Source organism: Lates calcarifer, linkage group LG13 (assembly GCF_001640805.2).
Source record: "Lates calcarifer isolate ASB-BC8 linkage group LG13, TLL_Latcal_v3, whole genome shotgun sequence".
Lineage (NCBI taxonomy): Eukaryota > Metazoa > Chordata > Actinopteri > Centropomidae > Lates > Lates calcarifer.
The window spans coordinates 11323133-11346470 of NC_066845.1; the positions used below are offsets into that span (position 1 = coordinate 11323133).

General features: G+C 45.6%; 1 protein-coding gene across 2 annotated transcripts in view; it reads right to left on the reverse strand.

Moving 5' to 3' along the window:
* Positions 1–2588: 2588 nt before the first annotated feature.
* setbp1 (SET binding protein 1) overlaps positions 2589–23338 on the reverse strand; it is a 33951-nt gene continuing 13201 nt past the window's right edge. For both annotated transcript variants that reach the window (XM_018669057.2, XM_051075363.1), the window contains exons 3-7: positions 14661–15082; positions 12351–14297; positions 12046–12253; positions 10881–11946; positions 2589–6963 (exon numbers count right to left, since the gene is read on the reverse strand). In XM_018669057.2, the coding sequence (XP_018524573.1) occupies positions 6458–6963; positions 10881–11946; positions 12046–12253; positions 12351–14297; positions 14661–15082 (4149 nt within the window). In that variant the 3' untranslated portion in view covers positions 2589–6457. The remainder of the gene's footprint in view (positions 6964–10880; positions 11947–12045; positions 12254–12350; positions 14298–14660; positions 15083–23338) is intronic.

Here is a 23338-nt window from a genome sequence, read left to right on the forward strand (position 1 = left end):
ACCATTAAGTATGTGTCATTCTTCAACAGAGTTGGGGTATTATAACTACAGTCTGCTGACTAGGGGACAAAATAAATGTTCATGTCCATATTCAGCTGACCATCTGCCATCTTTGAAATGTGTTTAAGTGCAACTTTTAAGAAAAGGAATGATGGAAATGCAAAGAATTTGTAAGGTCCAGAGGGGAGGTCTTTTTGGGGGTTGACTTGGTGCACAAGGGCCCTTTCACCAATGTCCCAGTACACACAAAAAAGCCAAACTCTAGCTTACAGTATTTTATTCATCTTTACTTTTCGCAGCAAAGAAGCCTTAGAAACAGAGCCAATAGAAGATCATGCAGGTGAGTATCTCTAATGCCTGCCGGCACAACCACAAATATCACAATCAACAGAGTGAAACTTTTCTTTTTAAATTATAGTTACTTTTCTCCAGTTAGTCACTGGTGCATACCCAAACACAAATAGCTCTTGTGAAGCAAGAATTCGTAACAGGAGACAAGTCACCTGTAAAACATGTGAACTGCTCACCACTTTGTCAGCATGACAGCAATGGCATCTGGGTTTTTTAGCATGTATAGGGGTTCTTTACCTTTGTAAGAAAAGGTACACATCATAGTCTTCAATCCAATCCAATCAATCCAGTTCAACATATATCAGCATACTAGCAAACTCAGTAGCTGTGCTTTTCTTACTAAGTTCACAAGAGTTCAATAAATTGGACAATCTGTAGTTGTTCCCCTTGGTCCTGCAGCTGCAGCTGATATGTACTTCTTCAAAAAATGTCAACATGTGTCAGGTATGCGCTACAATGAACTACATCTCAGATGCGCACCCTGTGAAGTTCCCTCAACCCTAAATCCTACATTCCAGAGGAGGCCACTCCACAGAGAATTGGACGATGGGATCCTCCCAAATTTTTGGAACATTTTTCCCAAGAAGCAGTTTGTTTAAGTTTGAGAACAGTAAACCTACAGGCCCCATAAGCACCACAATTTATAAGCCCTGTCCTCCTCATATACTCTCAGAGTACAATTCTCCACCACTACATGTCCATTACAGTCTGTATCTCCTGATACCATAGCATAACACTGATCCAGTTCTTCAAATATTTTGTTTTTTAACTATGGCCCTCTATACTGAAATATTTCTGTCAGACACATATATCACAGCAGATAAGATTTAATACTGTTGTTATATAAAGCTGAAAGATTGTGGAAGGATTTTATCATTTTTTTGTGGAGCAACAAGAAAAAAAGACAATTTAAATTCAGTGGACTTCCAAACCTTTCCTTTCCTTTGTCCTGAATGGGGGCTGCACCTACCGACCAGGTGGACTGTATTGTACCTTTATATTTCTATTAATAGTGTCATAGTAAAAATTTCTGTGAAAAAAAATCTAATATATATGTGTTTTATATTGTGTGTGTTTCACACACTCAGGAATTCCCCCATTTATCACTGATCCAGGCCCACTCTGTGTGTTCACAGGAATTATTGTTTGTTCGTTCAAGCTGTCAGTCTTTCATTATCACCACCTTTTATCTCATTAGTGATGGTGTTGTATATGTGTCTCTAAGATTTTTGTACCAAGAGCTTGTGCAGTGAACAGCACTGGCTTGAGGAGAACTATATGTGACACTAAAAGTGCTGAGAAATTCCATGCATTGCACATGAGATTGATGATTCTGTTTTCCCCCCTGTAACTGTAGCTCTGGCTCAACAGTACATCCTTCATGTGGGATGTGTTTCGCTGCACTGTTTCATCGTGATCACAGCCCTGGAGATCTATCTCATCCTCTCTCTTGTGCAGGAGGTGGAGTGGGGCCATGTGGGCTCATTTACAGGCATCAGTAGAGAGTGATTTGGGTGCAGCCCCACTGCAGCCCTGACTTCCATCAGAAGGGGGATTTTTTCAGCACAACACCGGCGGTGCCAACGGTTCCATCAGCACCACTAGATACACTGAGACACATTTGGGCAGCTCACCCTGCAACCATGGTAACAGAAGAATTTTACTAGTTGGCAGCAGCCAATAGTGGGGCACTTCCCACTCAGCTCTGTCCAATAACAGAGCAGCCTGCAGCCCAGCCCACCTAGAACTGACACTGATGGGCTAGTGCGGGTAGGATTTAGAGATGTAGGCTTGGCTAATGAACAAGCAAGAGAGTAAGAGTGTGTAGGTATGTGTGTGTGTGTGTGTGAGTGTGAGAGTGTGACTGAGTGAGGCTGTAGCATAATCTGATGAGAGGATTCCCTCTCTTTTAACCGCAAAAAGCAGACACACTGTGGAGTAGTACTCATTCACTGAGACCATCTGACATTCAGCACCAACAGTGCAGCAAGCCCTCCTGTCATCTCGCTCCCACACACGTTTGCATGTACGCTGTACACACACACACACACACACACACACACACACACACACACACACACACACACATGCGTGCGCATGCAAAGTCCCAACTGGCTCTTATCACAAAATACTTTATCAGCCTTATCTTGGCATGTGACAAAGCAGTTTTTTTAGGTGGTCAGAGCATTAAATCCGATTCAGCTTTACTCAGGAATAAGAAAACAAGTGCCACCATCAGCTGTCAATAAAGTCATTTATTATTTCACACAATGGATAACATGAACAACTTCAACTGTAGTTCTTCTTAATAAGTGCTCAACGCTGCCAGCCAACATAAGGGTAGCAAAAGAATGAGCTTTTCTTTCTGAAGAAAGAGAAATTAAAAAAAAAAAAAGAAAAAAAGAACCTACAAGATCATGGAAGATAAACATGACCAAAAGCATGCCAGCGGACATGGATATACATATATATTGCATGTATATATGTGCTTAAGACATATATCTGTATGCCAGCAAATGCAAATACAAAATATATGTGTACATTTACACATACATACTGTGAAGGATATATGCATATGCATGCGCATCTAGTATTTACTCTATATGTCAAATATTTGCAGTTTTTAATATTCATACAATGTACAAAAATGCTTCATGAATTAAAAAATTCATTACAAAAAGAAACATATCAAACAATGTACAAGTCTTGCTCCAAATTCAATTGAAATTCAACTTTCGGCTTGTCTAAAATATTTATGCATACAATCAAGTTGAGCATGCAAATAAAGGAAACCCACTCTAGAAAAAGGTTCAAATACACTATGTATACAAACTAAAATATGCCCACACTGTTAGAAGAGCTCACTTTGTGCTCTAAAGAAGTACATTTATTGGTTTTCTCAATGCTTCATCTGCACTTTCAGCTTTGAACAACATTATAGCTTAGAACTGTAACGTATGCTGTGAGGATGACTACATGTACATTTATGAGGCTCTGTCTCACATGACCCCTCACTCCATTTGTAGGACACTCATCACAGCATGCTACATAGGGAATGGGGGGTGGGGGGGTGATCAAAATTTAGGTGCCATTATATCTCATCCTAGTTGCTGTAGGGAGCTGGTAAATGTGGACTACAGTACATACGCCCCCAACCACTGATTTAAGGTCAAACACTGCTGCACTGCCCTTGATGCTAGCACCAAAGACAAGGTAAAAGATCCTTACGTCAGTGTTTGGGGGGCCTCCTGTAGCCACTGGTCCAGATTGCCTGCTAAATACAATACAACAACAGTGACCTTGAACCCTATTCACAGCCACATCCCCTCTGCAGTCTCTGTGTAGAGTGAAAGCTCTGGATTAGGACAATACTTGTCAGTGTTAGAAGGCACCGGAGCATTGGCTGGTAAGGAGAGACAGACAGGACAGACAACACCTGGGGTCTTTAACTCTTACATCAGAGACCACTGACTGACCACAGTATGGAGGAGTAAGCTGCCAAGCGTTTAGTCTCTACACATCATGGACCACAAATCTAGACCTCATCTTCACCACAACAGACTGCAGACCCACGGAAAGTCATCTAGCAAAGCAAGGTTAAGCATGCTGACGTTAGGACGAGTGTATTTTTGGCTATTTCCTCTGAGAACTCCCCCCACACACACAACCTTCTTGCTTACTCTTCATGCTACCGCACTGCCCCAACTGGCTGCAGGCAATACAGCTACAAGTCAGTGGGGATTCCTATTTTTGGCGAGTGCACTACAGTGGGGTTTGTATCCTCCAAAAACTGTTTAAAAGGTGTGATAAGGCAAATTATTTTAGCATTCTGTGTAATTTAAGGGACTGGAATAATGTACAGCAGAATTTGTCGAATAGGAAAATCAATTTTGGCAATAATTTCTGTGTGTTTTCTTGGGTCTTGAGCAGTCTTAATATAGAGAGAGAAGGTCTACTGTGGTTTTAGGGAGACAGTCCCAGCATAGCCGAGCCCAACAGGTATCCATGCAGGATGGACATACTAACACTATTTACAACAAACACTTCAATACTGTAGTTTTACATCTGGTTAAGGCTGTACTGCATAGAGTTGCAGTAACTATAGTTTTCATGAAATGATAGTCACTTTCTGCACAACTTATTACAAATTATTACTGGTATTATTCACAATTCTTGTTACATGAATTCATTTTATTCAGTAAATAAGACCACTTATTTCTCTTTGTTGAAGGGTGGACCCAGAACAGAAATTCCTTTTAAGGTCATTGCCAGGCATGGCCTGATGCATAGCAAACAACAATGTACGAGAATGTGGTTTCCATGACAACCTCCTCTGTTCCTTCTCTGCCTAGTATGTAATAAGTTGCATGTTGTAAATAACTGGTTATACACTAGGCAGAGCAAGTGATCTTCAATTATATATCTGGGGCATTGAGTACAATCAATACCACTGGATAGAAACACATCTGATACAGTGGACCTTTCTGTTTCCACTACTGCTGTGAAGCAGTGTGTAGGCCAGTACATGATGTGTATTTAATACAGTAATATCATATTATCTCCATCAGTCCAGCTCCTTCTAGTTATGCGGTGAAGATGTCAGTCAGAAAACTAGAAGGCAGCTGAGCGACTCAGTGCCCGGTGACAGAGGATGCTGACTATGGAAGCTGTGAAGGGACACAGGCAGTGTCAGGGTTCTGATGACTAAGACACATGCGTCATATGCACAATCATGAATGTTTTGGGTCAACTTCTAGGGGCACTCTTTGCCACTTGATATTTCTCAGGTCAAATGTAAATTGGTGAGAGAAAGAAACATAAGGCACAAGTTGAACCGCTGCAACTGAGATTCCCACCCCACCCAAAGAAAACAGAATCTCCTGAAATGAAACTTTTAACAGAGTTGCCAAAGAAACACTGATCCATTGCTTAATTCTGAAATACTTATTTGAGAAAATACCAACCACTACCCAAAGCCACAGATACCGTATAGAGAGTTTAACAAAGGCTTAACATATTGACACAAAAAAATCCAAGATGGCTACATTCTAGAGTGCACATAGGAATGCTTGACATTGGTGCCAACATGGTGGAGAGTTTGTCAAACTCTGATTTAGATTCTTTTAAATAATACATCCTTACACTGAATACTGAGACTTTGGTTTCTAAACCTAAATACTAGATTTACTTTCCAAAAATATTTCCAAGGATATGGATGGAAAATCATGTTAAGTAGAAAGACTGGGATTAGCTTTTCAAAACACTGACTGAGAGCCCTCTTCTGCTGAACTGTCCAATCACGATTCAGACCGGGGCTTCGGTTAGACGCTTTTGGCTGCGCAGCCTGCATATACAAATTGATTAAAATAATGCATGCTCTCTGGAATGGATATCCACACCATCGAAGGCCAAAACATAAGGCTGGAACAAGCATGTAAGTGCTGCATTTGATTGATGCAAGTGTATGGTTTTTTTCATAGTGCATTAAACCAATTTTAAGGTTTACCGAAAACACACCTGATATTTCTCCTGTATGCAATGCCCCCTGGATATAAACACAATAATGAGTGTATGAATGAATACATGTGGTTCTTTCTGTCTGAAAACAAACTTGTCTTGAGTCGCACCCACGTCTGTTTTTGGTTATAAAACAATACACAACTTTCATTGTCTATGGTACAACAATTCTATTTGATATACTGTATGCCAGTACATGTCTATGAGCTGGTTTCCCACATCACTGTATCAGATACATAAAGAATCACATAATATCCTACACTATCATAAGTACCACACACTTTTATAGCATCTGATTCAGTATCAAATAGTACCATATAGTGCCATTGAAAATGAAGGTCCAACGAATCCTTGAAAGGCTCATGTCTGGTTGGGTTTAGCAAACAAAGGGGTGGCACCAGAGGTGTTCCCTTCTCCTGCTTCTCCACTGACCCACTGTAGTCCTCACAACAAATCAGAGAGAAGAAACAAGTCAAAGTGCACCGAGGAGTCCCAAAATTAAGGGCACTGCATCTGATAGGCTTGAAACAGCACTGACTCCATTGACTGCTCTCCGTTCGGCCACGGAGTCGCTCTCTCTCCTGCGGGTCTATTGACCAGAGGGAGCCCATAATTCGTCCCTGCTGTGGCCCCTGCCTCTGCGCTTCCCCCCTTTGGCCAGCGGAGCCACCGACCGCGCTTGATGCACCACGGTCTCGATCGTTGCTGAGATGGAATCATGATTGGAGAACTCCAGAGGCTCGGGAGTCAAGTTTGGCCTGAGGATCTGCCTACCTGGCAGGTCGTCACACCTCTCCAGGACGGGCATCCCCAGAGTCCTCCCGTCACCTCTCCTACTGACCAACATGTCCAAACCCAGACCATCAGCCCGGGCTTCCTCCCTCCTGCTGGTCTGCACTGATTCCTCTAGGGGTTGTTTTCGGGGCCGCCCAGGCCGTCTTTTGATGACATTGTTTCCTGTTTTGGCTTGTCGCTGCAGGCGCTTGGCACGGAGGATCTTCTGCACATGCTCAAAGTTCAAAGAATGCATTCTCCTGACATCCTTCTGGATCTGTTCCACCTCACGACGTTTATACCTCCGCTTACTGGGAACACCTGGGAGAGGAGAGAGTGAAGTGAGCATGAGTGAGGAGAGACATCACAAGGTAAATAAATAGCAGAGCACGGTCTATAAAGGGAAAGGAGTTTTCATGCTTGTGTGTCAGTCAAAATGAGCAGCCTACAAAAGGCCAGGAAAGACATCATGCCAATTTTGCTCATGGAGAGAATCTTTTTTTTTTTTTTTTGTTGCTTCAAGAGCTTCCTGCTAATTTTGACATATTCATGTAAGCCTTTCAAAGCCCAGCTGAGCCAGGAGAGCAGATCCTATCCTGTAATTGTCTACTAGAGAGCAGAGAGGAGAGGGGAGAGGAGGAGAGCCCATTCTGCTAGCAGGAAACCCACAGAAATGTCTCCTTCAACCATTTAATATGTCGCTACACAATAACAACCCTGTGCATCTGGAGCACAGGCTGCCAAAAAGCCAAACACACACACACACACATACACATATCGACACATTTTTTTTTTGCAGATGCACATATTCACACAGACACAAATACAAAAACACACAGATGCATACACTCACACAAATAATGAATTCGGCAGTTCAGAATGGCTGAGCAGAAGAAACTGGAGCCATATTGTTTCCTTCACACTGGTGAACTGGGCAGTATGCCCTTTACACGCTGTTCTATCCTTTCTGTTTCCCCCCTTCCCCATCACTCTCATTCTCTTTTCCTCTCTACTCTTCATGGGCAGCAATATGCTGCTCTCTAATTTTCAATTAAACTGGTAACACTGCACCATTTCATTTCCTTCTCTATTTCAGAAACCTCTTCCTGGTCTTGGTCCGTCTCTGTCACTCTTTTTGTTTCCCATCTCTGTCCCATTTCTTAGCCCCCCCCCACCCCACCTCCTCCTCCCCCTCCTCTTCCTCCTCCTCTCTGTCTGGGCACTGTTCCCAGGGCTCAGACTGAGCCACAGCCAAAATGGAGGAAAAGCACAATCAGCCACCAGTCCCCAAGCAGTGTGCATACAACATGCTTGGTCTCTTTTTCTTGAGCTTTTACTCCTATTCCTGGATTCCCTAATCATCTCTTTTCCTCTTTTTCCTCCAGAATCCTGCTGATACAGTGTAGCGGGTTTCTGCAGTACTCTCACACATTGATGACTGCGTTAAATGAAAACAGCTCTGAATTTTATTCGCCAAATATGGTGGGGCTGGATTGCAGGAAAAGTGATGCACAAGGCATTGAAAATATGTCAATTTATTTATACAGCATGGCATCACTTATCTTCAGTGAAGTGCTGCAAGTAGCAGATACTAAATATATATGTGATACTCTCACAATGTTTTTTCAACACTTAAAGAAACTAAATGGGAATGTTTAAGGGAAAATTAAGAGTTCTGGAGTGTAGAGGGAAGATAAAGAGAGGCCTGACTGCCCTTCATTTAAAACTCTGGGAGGCACATCTCACTCCATTGTTGCTCAAGTATTCAGGGCAGACAGTGAAATTAGTCTAATGCAGAAAGCACTAAGTAGCGGTAGTTTATGAGCTGAACAGAAGTGTGCACACGCTCAGCTCACACACACGCACACACACACACACACACACACACACACACACACTACAAAGTAGCAGAAATTTATGAGCTGCATACACGGAACATAAAACCGGTGACCTTCAGCAGTGTGAGGGGCCGTATAGCACTGAGGACCTGTTTCTCTGTGGAATAGGAAGTCACTACAACACACAGATACATGCTCACTTATCCACTGCCACTGCAGTGGCTGAGACCAGGTTTCAGGCTGGATAAAATGATACCTTAATGTATATTATTTAGTGCATGTGTGTGTTTGAACAAAATATTTCTCATTAAGTCAGAAGTAGATGCTTGGTTTTATGCAAATATGCATGTGATAGATTGATACACACACACATACACACACATTAAAAAATAAGATGGTTTAAATCACCAGTAACTACTTCTATTAAGGAATAATTTACAAACACAGTTGCATGCTCAGATAATAATATGGATTTTGCATCTATGTCATCTTGTGTATGGGGATCTATCTATCTGTGTGTGTATATCTGTGTGTATCAGAGTGGGTCTATGCCAGCATGTGCATGAGTATATGTATGGTTGTGTGGCATGCATGCGTATGCACACGCGCCTATGTTTTAATTGGGCTAAAGCTGTGAAGTGAAGCAGTAAGTCATGCTAGAGGAGGGGCAGAGGGAATGGGGGAAAAGAGAGGGTAATGGGGGAACGAGGGGGAGGGGAGACAAGGGAAAAAGGCAGAAAAAGAAAGGGAAGAAGGAAGGAGAGAGATAGAAGGGGGAGGGGGAGGAAGAGGTGGAGGAACAAGGGGAAATCTGCGTATGGACATGAGGATTGTGGGACAGCAAAGGGAGGAAAGCAAGGGCAAAAACTGCAGAAGCAGCACAAGGGGAAAAAGGGAAGGACATGGAAGGTAGAAGAGGTATAACAACACTGGGGGGATAACGTGGAAGGCGGAGGTGTGGGGGTGAGGGGGTGTGTAGGGTGGGGGTGGTGGTGTGAGCGTGTGTATATGAGTCATCCCTCCTGGATCCCCTGGGGTGTATGTGTGGGGGGGGTGTATTCTAACTGAGCCCCTGGCTTCTCCTCCCCGCCACTGGACTAGGCCCCAGTCATTAAACCCCTGGCTGCCAGCCAGCTCTTTTAACACAGGCAAGGGCCTTTTACGGCGTGTCTGTAGAAAATAAATCACACTGTGTGAATAATATATCTCTGGCAAAGGCATTGGCAGGAGAGGAGGAAGGGAGGGAGGGAGGGGAGGAAGGAGAGATTGGTGAATTATAGTCGTCTCCATCCATGCATTACGTTCTCTCTATCCCCGGCCAGATGTGCTCAAAGACAGCAGAATACAGAATGTACCAAAATACACATTAGTTTGGTAGTGAGAATTTCGGGCTACCCTGCCTCTTTGTCTGCTTTAAGTACTGATAATGCTGTACATAGCATATTTATAAATAGGAATCACCTTGATGAGCAAGCTCCGATCTACATTTAAAATAGGGGAAAGCCCTGTTAACTCTGAGTAATTATGTGATTAAAACTACCCCAGCAAATAACAAGCCTCTTATCACTAGGGAACAGAATAATATATTGGACATCAATTATTTTTGCAAACACTAATTTAGCTATGTTCTTCATTTCTGCAACCTCGGCAGGTAAAGATTATGCATAACTGGCTTGTAACCCATATATGTGTCTCTTTTCTGCTTTGGTGTAGGATGTATTAACTGCACTGTAGACCCTTTTGCTTCACTGCTCTGTATGATGCAGATTTAGCCTGACTTAATCATGATGTTGACATAGCTTGGATAAGGGAGCACTGGATGTGTGCACAGCAACCCAAGCTATGTCAACATCATGGTAAACTCATCAGTTAAGTCTGCAGTCACACAGGTGAAAAAAAAAAGAAGTTTCATCTTCTTTTTTTATCTGTAGAGGTTAGTGTTAGTTATAGTTTTGTTTCACTAATATATTCCTGTCCATGTTTTCTCTGATGGAGGATTCTCGCTGTTTCACAATCTGTTCTCCTTTGCCTCTCAATTGGATCTGTAATGAGGTCCAGTGCTGTTAACGTCAGCTGAACACCTCCCACTGATGCTTCATATCAGAAGCTTTTCACAGGTGAAACGTGCATGGCTTTTAATGTGAGGTAGCTACAGGAAGTCTAGCCATAAGTGAACTGGTTAGACAAGCAAGCAACAGGCGGTTATTGCAGTTTGGGCTAACCTCAAACCTCCAACACATCATCAAAGTAAGCAATGTATTTTATCATGTCACTGCTGTCACCCTCCCACCATTCCCGCTGTCATGGTTTCTGATCATGGCAAAAGGGCAGCGCGCTCCCTTGTAAATACACAGTGAGGTTTAAAAATGAACAGGTAATCCTGATGTAAGAGGTTCTTACCAGCGAGGGAGGGACTGGAGCACTTGTTCATCTGTCCTGGCTCCTGCCTGGCAGTTTGGAATGACATTAAGCCCTGATCTCCAAACACAGCGAGCCTCGTCTTCCTGCTCCTCCCGCCGCGCTCGTCCTCCCGTGACCCCAAAAAGAGGTCAGAAGCTGACTCTGACCGCTGCGATTGGCTACTGTAGCTGCTCATGAAGCTGTTTATTGGCTGTCCAGTCTGACGGGAGTGGAACTGGCTGTCAGCGAGAGAGCGCGAGGACAGCTGGTCCGACTCAAACATGCCTAAGCTGGATCCCAGGCTTGAGCCTCTGCTGCTACCCCTCTGCTTCTCCAGATGCTTTGAAGAGCCCTGACTGGCCAAGTCCCTCCTGTCATTCAGCATGCTGAGACGTGCAGTGGTCTTAGCTCCGCTGAAGAGCCCGCCCAACTCCTGCCGGTCTCGTGGTGAAAGGAGGGGTTCATCCTTGTGCTTATGTTTGTGCTTGTGCTTCCTCTTATGGAGGCGAACCCCTGCGAGACCACCTGCACTGCCGTTGCCCAGGGATCCGAGGCCCTCTCCTCTTACAGAAGGCCCCTGCAGTGGGCCAGTAGCACTGCGAAGCTTGGCCCCTGGCTGGAGCTTGGAGTGTCCGCCGGAGTGGAAAGCCTTGGGAGGGGGCACAGCAGGCCTCATGAAGGGAGATGGAGGTGCAGGTCCTAGCGAGTGGTGGGGCAGGTAAAACGGGGGAGCAGGGGGAAAGTAGCCCAGACTCAGAGGAGGTGCGTAAGGCATCGCATACGGTGCTGCATAGAAATTTCCCCCTGCCAGCGGATAACCATATCCTTGAACAAAAGGCAGCTTCGATGTGATTGGCTCGCTGGCTTTGGCTGGACGGCCGCGCCTCCTCTTAGCCTTCAGATCAGCACTCCTGCGGAGGTACGAGCTGGAGTCACAGGGGTAGGAGTCGTAGGTAACTGGGTAATAATGATGGAAGTTGAGGCGGAAAATGGAGGGATATGGGTGCTGGGGGTAGCAGGTGTATCGCCTGTGAGATACTCGTAGCTGCTGGAGCTTTAACACAACCTACAGGGAGGATGAAGAGAGGAAACATTTAGACGAATACACCAATTGGACATTTCAGTACTTGGTCAAACACACAGAAATCATTATAGAGTTTCTAACCTCCTCCAGTTCAGAGAGAAAGTGAAGATGATCCCGGCTCTGTAGGCACTTCCTCTTCCGCCGATGGTGTTTTTGCTTCTTTTCCTGCTGTGATAGGAAGTTGTCAACAGCAGTCACTTGTCGTTCACATTGTGTTCTGCTGCCTCTGTTGGATGCCTCCAGAGCTGCTGCCTCCGTGGCCTCAAACCCACACAGATCAAATGAGTACCTGAAGGAACAAAACATAAAATATTAAGTCACATTAAAACCACCACTTTTATGAATATATGTCTGAAATATGCAACAGTGGTAGCAGTGTGTTGTACCTGCGTCGAGAGGCTGGACCCTTCTCAGTTTGATCTGAGGTGCTGTTGTTGTCTGTCCCAATCCCGCTGTCACTGGGAATAGTCTCCTCACTGTGGGACTCACTGATGGGGGACAGGGTCACCTCCTTCACTGATGCTCCCTCTGACAGGTGGGAGGGTGAATTAGCCAGAAGACGTGGAGGAGACAGCTTCCACCCCCCAGAGAGGAAGCCCCTGCTTGGCGGCTTGGAGGGCAGGGCCGAGATGGGCTGCAAACTGGGCATAGTGGCGTCAGAGTGGCTGGCTCTTATGGATGGAGCGCTGGAGCTGGGAGACGAGGTGGTGGAAGGCACTACAGGGCTCTCATAGAGACTGGTTGAGGAAACAGACAGGGGGGGCTTGTCCCTAGTGGTTTTGGGAGGGTTGGAGCCTTGGGTTTCTGCTCTAGGTTTCCGCCCTCTTTTCTTACCAATGTAGATGGTTCCTCTCTTGCTGACGTTTATCTGCTTTCCCAGCCGAGCCTCGATGGTGGATGCCATGGCGCTCATAGCTGAGGTAACGGGGACAGAAGACGACTTCAGAGACAGGCTGCCATTCTGACTGGAACCTGAAAGGATCTCATTCAGGATAGTCTGCATTTTCCCAAGCTTCATCTTATTCATTGGCCTGGAATGACCCCTGCCACGCTTCAGTTTCAGACCGTTAGAGTTGGGGCCGGTGGTCGTGGATGCCATTTGCATTATTGTGTTAAGTGTGTGCGTCTTCCTCCTGCGATTTAGCCCCGCAGACATCTCCTGTGCTAGTGGGCTTGGAGGAGAAGTGGAGGTGCCTTCATGGATGGTCTCCACGGTTAGGAGCGGCTGTTTCTTGGGCCGTCCTCGTTTCCTCTTGATGGGCGTGTGGACGGTCAGGCTGTCAGTGTTGGTGTAAAGCGGGCTGGAGGGGGTGATGGGGAAGGCTGAAGGCGGGTCAGTTAGGGTCTGTGGGACACCCCGGTTGTCCCTCTGGGGTGGTGTGAGGCTGGCATGGCTTTTAGCTTTCAGGTAAGACCACCTGTCCTTAGCCTTGGTTGGTCTGGAACTGGCTGTGGAGCTGGTGCTGTGGCTGGGGCTGGGACTCAGGGCCACCCTGGGTCTAGGGCTGGGACTGGGGCTAATGTTAGACCTGGGTTTAGGGCTGGGGCTGGGACTGATGCTACTCCTGGGGCTGGGGCTGGGATTTGGGCTAGGGAGTCTTGGGTTTGTGTTAAGACTGGGTTTGTTGATGAGACTGTGAGTAGACTCTCTGTGTTTAAGGGTGTCTGTGCTGATCTTAGGACGACCCACAGGGTTCTTTTTCATTCTGTTTGCACTCAAAGCTGACTCTGGGTCAGGCCCACTTGTAACTGTGTCTCCTCTTTCTGCCCTGTCTGCCCTCTCTCCTTTTTCTCTTTTATCGCCTTTATCTGCCCTCTCTGCTTTTTCTATCCTCTCTCCACTGACATCAGCCTGACTTGTGAGTCGAGAATCATTTTTGTGACTCTCCATCTTATGTGCTACTTTGGGTTCTGGGGGCCCTGGCTGGTGCTTTTCTGTAGTGTCAGAGTCCTGCCGCTGCTGTGATTGCTCCTCTACAGAAAATGACTCGTCAAAAGAAGGCCTCCTCCGCCTCTTTCTTCCTTTGCCTTCTTCTGTCAGCATGTGCATCCCTCTGTCCTCTTCATCTCCTCTCCTCCCAGCAATAGCTCGCTCTCTCTCCTCTTTTCTCCTTTCCTCTCTTTCTTCGTGGAACCGCTCAGCTGTCTCCTCTTGTCTGTACTTCTGCCTCTCCTCTGAATTAGTCGGGCTCTCCGATCCTCTGTCTGTCTGTCTTCCCCAAGGTGAATCAGCACTGTGGGGGTTACAGAGCATCCTCTGAGAGTCTTTCCTGCCGTACTTCCTCTTGATGTTCCCAAAGAGCTGTTCGCTGACCTCTTGCAAACCCCTCCCCCTGGAGAGACGTAGACAGAGAGAAAATTAAGTATGATCATTCACTATTTTTGTGGGTCACCATACACAGGAGTGAGTATCACCAGATGACAATTGAGCCCTGATTCAATTATCTTACTAAAAAATGGTGTTATACATTAAAATATCATGAAATATACTGCAATTTATTACCTAATTTGTATCCAGATACATTTTCACTGCGGTAGCATTATTATTGTATTGTAAACATATATAATATTGCATAAAATATCACAGTACCATAATGTATGGACTTTCCCCCATCCTATGCATAATGTACAATACAATAATGTATTTTTGATGTAGCCTCATGATAAGATCCACTACACAAGAAAATGAACCATACCTGCTGAGAGAGGTCAGGTTGAGAATACTGGCATCTGTAACCACTGGCAACTGCAGGTCTGGAGTCAGGGATCTCTGAGGCGAGGGGCTCCGTGTCGCCGTCCGCGAGAATGGCTGGGTTGGATCGAGCAGCAAGCTCCTGCTGGCTCCCGCCAGTTCTCTGGCTGGCTCAGAATCTGCAGGATTGGCCGGGGACGCAGAAGGTGCTGTAGACACGATCCAGTCTGGATTGATTTGGTGTTGGTGCGCATGGGTGTGTTGGAATTGTTGCGCCAGGGTGTGCTGTGTCTGCTGTGTGTGTGAAAGCGTGTGCGCAGGAAGGAGGGAGCCGCGAAGCTGGTGTTTGGGCGGAGTGTGATCTCCCAGTAGTTGCAGCAGGCCTCCCTCTCTCTGCTCAGGCATTCTGAACTGGCGCTCGTATGTCTGGAGACGACAGAGAAGAGAGACAAAGACTGGTTACTACACACACACTACAATCACAAGACAGCTTTATATAGCTGCAGGGATAGACAAATGATATGATAATGATAATGTGATCATAAAAATATGACTGCTCTATTTCCTGGCTTCATAACATCCTACCCCAGCCTATCTTCACAGAGATAATACATATAGTATACAGTTCTGCATACAGTTTCTTTATGTTGGTCCATATCAAATCAGTGATTTGTTGTGCCCTGATATGACATTTTTCTCTTTTCACGGCAGGACTGAAGCTTTTAATACATCTTGTGTGCATGAGCAAACAGTGCGCAACAAGACAAAAGGCTTGTTTACAGAGCAATTAAATTCCTGTGGCAAGGATGTTGCATGCTGTGAGAGCTGGGGGGATGGAGTTGGGGGTGTCTAACTGCACACAGTATTAAACACAGTAGCCTTGCTCAGTCATACACACTTAAAAGACTGTCACCCTGTATACAATATAGGTCCTGAAAACTATGGCACAATTTATCTACATTTGTCCAGTGAGGGGCCACAAATATTAGGTCAGCCTTCACTCAGCAACCACTTTACATTTGCCCATGTAAAACACAAGCTTGATATACCGTGCTTGACAACATAACCCTGCTTAATGTATCACTGCTGCATAATCACTGTACTGCTGGAAGATGAGAAATAGAGCAGCGGATGGCCTTTGTGGTTTAGCCTGTTATTAACAGGCTCAGTATGACGCAACAAGACACAGTTCTGCTGCGCTGCAGGGAGATGTAACCTAACCACAAGCCTGCCTCTCTGTATGTACACAGAGGCGATGCAAGCGCACACCCTCACACATGCATACAGTAGATGTACACATTTACAAAATCTTTACGCAATCCTGCTTTCACACGTAGTAGCACAAAATGCTAATGTATGAACACAGCCAGGCAACCAATTTTAGTCTGGATGTATCAGCATCTTGCCAGATAATTAGCTTTTTTTCTTTGCAGATACACATACACACTCAGTTGTGCACACACACATACACACACACACGCACAAAGTAGTGAAATATATCATGCATGTAGTTCATTTCTTTTATCATTTAAAATGCCAATGTCCTGTTTTGAAATTTCATCATCCACTTTCAGTCTCCTCTATCCCTTTTCTGTCGCTATCCGACCCTTTTCTTCCTCTTTCTCTTTCTGCTGTCCCATCAGTAACCAGACGGTGACACTCATTTTGTACTTCCACACTGGCTGCAGAAGCTGTTTATCAGACAGACGCAAGCTGCGCTCACTCACCAGCGCAAAAAAACACACAAACTCCAAGCAACACAGCATACAACACATGGATGAAAACACACACGCAAGCAAACACAGAGCAGCGTAAATGATTAACAATGCCTGAAAATGCATGTGATTATACACACGTGCACACTCTCATTTATCTCCTGAACACTGTGGTGTCCTTTCAGCTGTAAGATGCATGTGCGTGCACAGTGACACTGGAGAGGAGACGCCGCGAGACCACAGAGGGATAAGATGACAGACACCTGATACACACGTGCTTTCTCATTTAACCTGTCCTAGAATACCTGCTGTTTCAGGTTAAAGGAGGGCACAGAATAACAGACAGACAGGGAGATGGAGGTGGTCAGAGAGCGACAGACAGGCGCGCACACACACACACACACACACACACACACACACACACATATAAAATCCTGTATCCTTCCCACTAACCACAAAGCAACCACAACTAGATAATAAAGAGAGGATGCATGGACACCTTTCCTACTGTTGATAGGAAAGCAAAAAAGAAAAAAAAAAAAAAAAACCCTTCACCACCACCACCACCCTCCCCTTTCCGGTTGAGGTTGGGTTATTGGCACCAGTTCAGCTTTTTGTTCTTAGTTTCCTCCCTTCCACCACCCTCTCCCCTCCTCTATGCCTCTCACATTCCATGAAGCATTTCCAGGCAAAATACACTCGCTGTCTGATATCCACACAAGCAAATATAAATAGTGGCATATTGTCTGAGGTACTCCCATGGTTGTTGTAGTCAACACAGTGTGAAAAGAATTCCTTTTTCTTCTTGCCTCTTACAACCTAGTTCACTCATACAACTTAACTCAGTTTTTCATACGATCAATCAACATTTTGATATATACTGTGCACTTGTTTTGTTTGCATTGCCCCTTTATTGCTGTTGTCCTTATCACATACAGTAAAACTGTATACTCTGAAGTCTCCACACAGCTGAAAAGCAGAGAAATGTTTGCTGTACTTCTGTTGCATGCACACAGCCCTGCTCTTGTCACTAGGTGTGTGAACAGAGACTGTCATCCCCCTGTGCTACTGCTGGCCTGCAGCAGGGGGCAGCGGTCAGGAGATCAGCACTAACGTGGACTCTGACCCCGGAGCAACTCACAACAAGCGCCAAGAGCCGCGAGGCTCCAACCTCTTCTTTGCTGTCTGTCTTCTTCAAGTCCCCTCAGATCAAATATAGAAGAGGAGAGAGGCTGGCACAAAACAGACCCATAGCATGTTTAGCCCTCAACCCCATCTGATGCGCTCTCCTTCCCTCAAGGCTCTCAGGGGCTGTGATCAGGGGTTAAGGGTCGTACTCCACAGCTAGGTCAACAACCATTTTTAGGATGTCCTCCTCTGGGCCAGCACTGTAACAACATGGATTGGTCTCAGTCAGTTACACAAAAGGCTCTTCAACAACCCGAATGCAGGCAGATATCGAGCTGCACATTCCTTTCCACTGGTGATGTAACCATCAGATAAGGTCAGAGCGCAGCGGAGGAGGTCATGGATAATATGTGACTAAGTGCTGCAATCACCCAACTGAAAGGCACTTTGCAAATAAGTCAGCATATATTTACTGACAAATGTGTGGCGTGTGTCTGAATGTAGCATTCATCACACTCGAGATTTGGGATGTAAAACGTTGCTACTCTCCTGTCCTCCAGTCTGATGCGAGGGGAGGTATGTGACAGCCCGTCCTGCCCTTTTCCTCTCCCGCGGCCGTTCGTTTTCCACTGTTGAATAAACGAAACCTCAGAGTGGAACTTCTCCCTCACGCCCACACGTACACGCACAGAGCACCCTGGCTGCACCATTATACTGGGAAAGAACACCCGAAACAGGCACACCCAAATCTCACAACCCAGTGCTCACACACACAAACACAAACACACACTTATACACATGTACACCAGCAAACATATACACAAACTCCATGCACGCACACACACAGACACACGCAAACATGCTGCCCTTCAAATAGTTTTTCGCAGCCTTTTATTTGGCTGCACGCCCGGTGGTTAGAGTGTTTCATTTTTCCCTGTGTATGGAACTGGGCAGCTGTCCAGACAGACACACAAAGAGAAAGAGAGAGAGAGAGAGAGAGGCACAGAGAGACAGAGGAAGAGAGAGAGAGAGAGAGAGAGAGAGAAATGGGGAGGGGTGGAGGGGTTACTGAAAGAATGAGAGCAGCAGAGAGAGAGGGAAGAAGAGGACCAGCAGAAAAACAAGAGGAGAGGTGCCTGGACCCATTTACAACTAGTTCCCTCCGAAACCTTATGATTGATATGATCCTCTCTTTTTTTCCCTCTCTCTCCTTGTCACACACACTCTCCTTGGCTTTGACACCATGCTGTCTCCCTCTGCCCCTGTGGCCTTGTGTGCTGCCCCCCAACCACCACCACCTCCCCTCCTCATCTCATCCCTCCTTTTCTTCTTCTTTTCTCTTTTCTGGAGCTGACCATTCTCCCCCTGTGGGAACTACCACCACCTCCTCCAACCACCCTCTACCCCCCACCCCCCACCACAGTCCGCCTCTCTCCAGCTCCATTCAGAGCGCTGCTTCTCTGTGATCTGTGTTTCTGACAGCTCTGCACACACACACACATGGACACACACGCACACACACACACAGCTCCTCTGCAAACAAACACCATGAATACTAACACGGCTTTGTGTCCACTGCACTTAGAAAAAGAGGGGGTGGTGGTGGGGGTGTTCAGAGAAAAGGAGGGAAAAGCAATGGAGGAGAAAAGAGGAGCTGTGGCACTGTGTTGATCTTGCAGCCACTCTCACAGTCCCCCCCCCAACCCCCCTCCCGCCTCTCTCCTCCCCTCCCTCCCCTGCTAACCCCCCCCTCCATCCCTGTTTCTCGTTCTCTCGTTCTTCCCACCAGTTCTCCCGGGAATAAAGACTTCCATTCATGTGCCTGAGGAGACCCACAGCAGGGGAGAGAAAAGAGGGAGGAGAAGGGGGAGGGAAAAAAAAGGAGGGAGGGGGGGTCGGGGGGTGTCAAGGTGGGACAGTTTGTTGATCACTGGGATCAGGCCCACTGCCTAAAATTGTGTGTATGCGTGTGTCTGTGTGTGTCTGTTTTCACTTAACGTGCGGATGCCTCAGCCAGCGCTTTCCTATCTCTGATCTGATGGCATCTGTGCCAGCCAAAGCATCTTCTGGGAAAGCTGGGTGGGAAAGTTTGGAAATTGGGCTCCATTCAAAACTTCCACTCTTGGACTAATGCTGCAATTCCAAAACTATGTGTTCAGCCTGCAGCCACAGTTTAGCAGAAAGTGCTTGATTATCCGGGGCCAAAAACTCACTTTTTCTGCTGCATATTCTTTCCTACGTGCTGCTATGTGCCCTCCCTGCTGAGCATGATCAAGCATACGATCTACAATACATCTGTCCTTTAGCTGTAACTGTACGGCAGAAGCCAGATTTAATGCACAGCGGTAGGTCTCAAGTAAAATGTTCCCTCCTACGTCTGCAGCAGTAATCCTTCAGATTGGAGTGCTCCTAAAGATAGCAGCGAAACACCCAAGAGTCTCCTTGTCACACTCTCTTCAGACACGCTCAGATGTAGATGACTCAATCCGAACAAAAGCCTGTGATTGGCTGAGCCGAAGCATGTTATTACGGCGCAATTGGAGGTTTTCACGCGCTAAGTAATGACAGACACATTTACATGCTACACAAAGTATACATCTAATCCCCGCTATTAGCATTAATGGTGTGTGCGAAGGCATATGTGTGTTGTGAATAGCACTAAGAACAGTTTTTTCATAGCGATTATTACAGCGATTATGTACCAATTGTTCCTTTTAAGGACGCGGCTGAACCTCCAGTGACAGCTTTATGCTTTTCAGTGAGCTCACATGCTCAACACAAAGAAAATGTACACAGGCATAGAGACTGGCCACACACACACACACACACACACATTATTTCTCTATGCAAAAGCACATGAACAAGTCTTATACATGCGTCATGAATAAATAGAATGCTGTTTAATCAATCCGTCTATTTGGGGGGAAGTAAATTATGCACCCTTACGCGCATGTGCACAACACACAGTACAAAACCAAAGGAACGTGTTGTTCACTGTACTCTGCACACCATATGACCCAATCATACCACTTCTGTACAACAGGAAACAATTAACAACCAATGAGCTGCTCTAAATCCTAAGGGATGACTTCCTGTGTAGAACGATGGGTAATTCAAGACAGAAGCTGCGCCGAGATTAAACACTTCCTCTTTGGCAAACAGCGGTCTGTAATGATGAATCCTCGCTCACTTATTAGTTATTCAAAAATAATGCAATCTAATGCAACCTTGTGTAGTTATTGAGGCAATAAACATGAAGAAATCACCTGTGTGTTTCTGTGCACATTTGGGAGATATAAACCTGAGTAATGGAGACATGTGATGTTCTGTTGTACTAACATTACAGTTCTACATTATCACTCTTATTTTCTGATTTCATTAAGCAAAGCAAAGGCAAATAATGTGAAATAATCACACCGGAGAGCGCTGGTGAAAGTAATTGAGTAGTCAATTTTCAGAATATGAAGCTGAAACAACTTTTTTTATGTGTGTGTTTTGGGAATTTGTTGCCAGTATTAGGTAATGTACAGTAGAGAGCTCACAGGAAAGGAAATGTTGCGAGTTAGAGATAAGGAAAGATGCAACAAACTTCCCCTGCTGGACTTGAACTGTTGCGATTACATGGCCAGCAACTTAGAACCCACAACCACCAGGACGTCCCAGTTTCAGTTTCAGTCATTTTACCAAGCTTTATTTATATCATCATATTAGATTTAAATCAGTTAAAACTGAGCATCTTTGGACTGTTGGATGGACAACAATATTGAAAATAGCCACTACTCCTGGAAAGCAAATTGTTTTCCAGCAAGTGATGCTTACAAATAGCTGCTGACAGGGGAATTACTATGTCTTGAAGAATGACTCTAGTGTCTGCACTCCAAGTTTAAAGCTTGTAAAGTAACACTTTCATTGCTTAGTCTACATGTTTCTGTGAATATCTCAAGTCCTCAGATGATCCCCAGCTTGTGTGTGTGAGAGAGAGAGAGAGAGAGAGAGAGAGAGAGAAGGAGAGGGAGAGAGAGTTGGAGAGCCACTGTAATGACATCCTCAGTGACAGAGAGAATGGGCAAAGTGAGACACAATAGTCTTAACCAATCAGACTGCCCGCCTCCCCTCAGGCCCCCTCACACCAACAATAACGCCTTTGTGTGAGGCTGCACTCCACTCGTGCGTTCACACACACACACACACAGACCAAAGCACAGTATCCTACACTTTCTCAGACAGTCACAAAGAAAGGCGAGAGAATCAGCGCTCTACATCTAGAACTGCACCAGTGCGTACAAAACTATGCTACAATTTGAGTGTGTGCTGTTTAGCTAACAACCTGGCTCTCTGTGTATGTGTGTGTGTGTGTGTTTGTGTGTGTTTCCTTCCAGGCCTGGGCACATGACTGCAGCTGCCCCTCGCTCCCTCATCTAAACCGGCACCCCTCCTTGTTGTAGGTGAGAGGTCACACGGAGTGGCATTCCTCTCGGTCTGAGAGTGAACGAGCATTGCACCGAGCAGAGGGGGCCACGAGAGAGAGAGAGAGAGGGAGAGAGAGAGAGAGGGAGAGAGACCGACCAGGGCAGAAAACACAAGGGGGCAAAAACACAACAGAGGGCAGGTAAAAGATGAGGAGCACGGGGCATTCGGGAGTGTGTACATGTGTGTGCATGTGAGCACATGCGTATGTGTGTGTGTGTTGAAATGGACCACTAAACAGAAGACCCTTGTGGCTCTTCCCTGCTTCATAAACACAGCTGTTTGTTTAGTCTGAGCCGCCCCAAGGGACAGACACACAGACAGAAGGACAGACAGACACATTTATATAATTTATTCATGTCCGCATCCATACTTAAGAGACAACCAGCATAAATAAACAGCAGAACTACAGACGGATTATTTTACAAAGCCTGGTACAAAGACATGAAAAGCAGCAGAAAACTGGGCAGAATGACACACACAAACTAACAATGTCTGAAAAGCCCAGACTTAGAGTTTTTTTTTAATGATTTATATGATTACATACTTTCAATGTCACATATTGGTGACTGTGTCTGGATGAAGTGTGTTTGCAAAACAATGTTAAAAATGTTAACATGGTTTAAAAATATTGTTATCAAAGTCAATCATGACTCTCACCACCACCTCTCCCCTGGCATCTCTCTGGCCTTCAGACACACACACACACACACACCCCTCTTCTGACAGGCGTGTCCCAGACAGCTGATGGGGCCATCAGATTTCACTGACAAACACACTTACGCTTCAAGTGAGACACAGTGAAAGTCAATACTCTGCTCCTCCTCTCCTCCGACTCCCCATCATCCCCCCTTTTCTAACCCTCACAGCGCCGAACATCACCCTCTATCCCTGCTGGACCTCCTCTCAAAACCACACGATACACTCCTCCTGACGTACACACATACATACATGCGCGCGCACACGCACACACACATTGACTAACCACAGAGGAAGAGGCATGATGGAGCCGTACTAACAAAGTTGCCACCAGGAACACATGATGCTGTGACTCAACATCATTCGTGACCGCAGAGGACATCAAACATGGCCGCCCTCCAGTTTATCCCACAGTTATGTGAGTCAAAGTCACCCGCTGTCCAAAAACCAAATTCAGGCCTGTATATGTTTTTCATAGAGTCCACACTTATATTGATGTTGCCATATCAAAACCATGACCATTTTGATTTAGGCTTCCCATTTTGTTGTTTTCTTTATAGTTGGAGGGTGACTTGGTGTTCTTTTTACTACACAGAGTCTGTTTTGTATCATTTTAAGAATGACTACTTGCTGTTGCAAAAATTACTATCAGCTGTAAAGCACTTTGAAACTC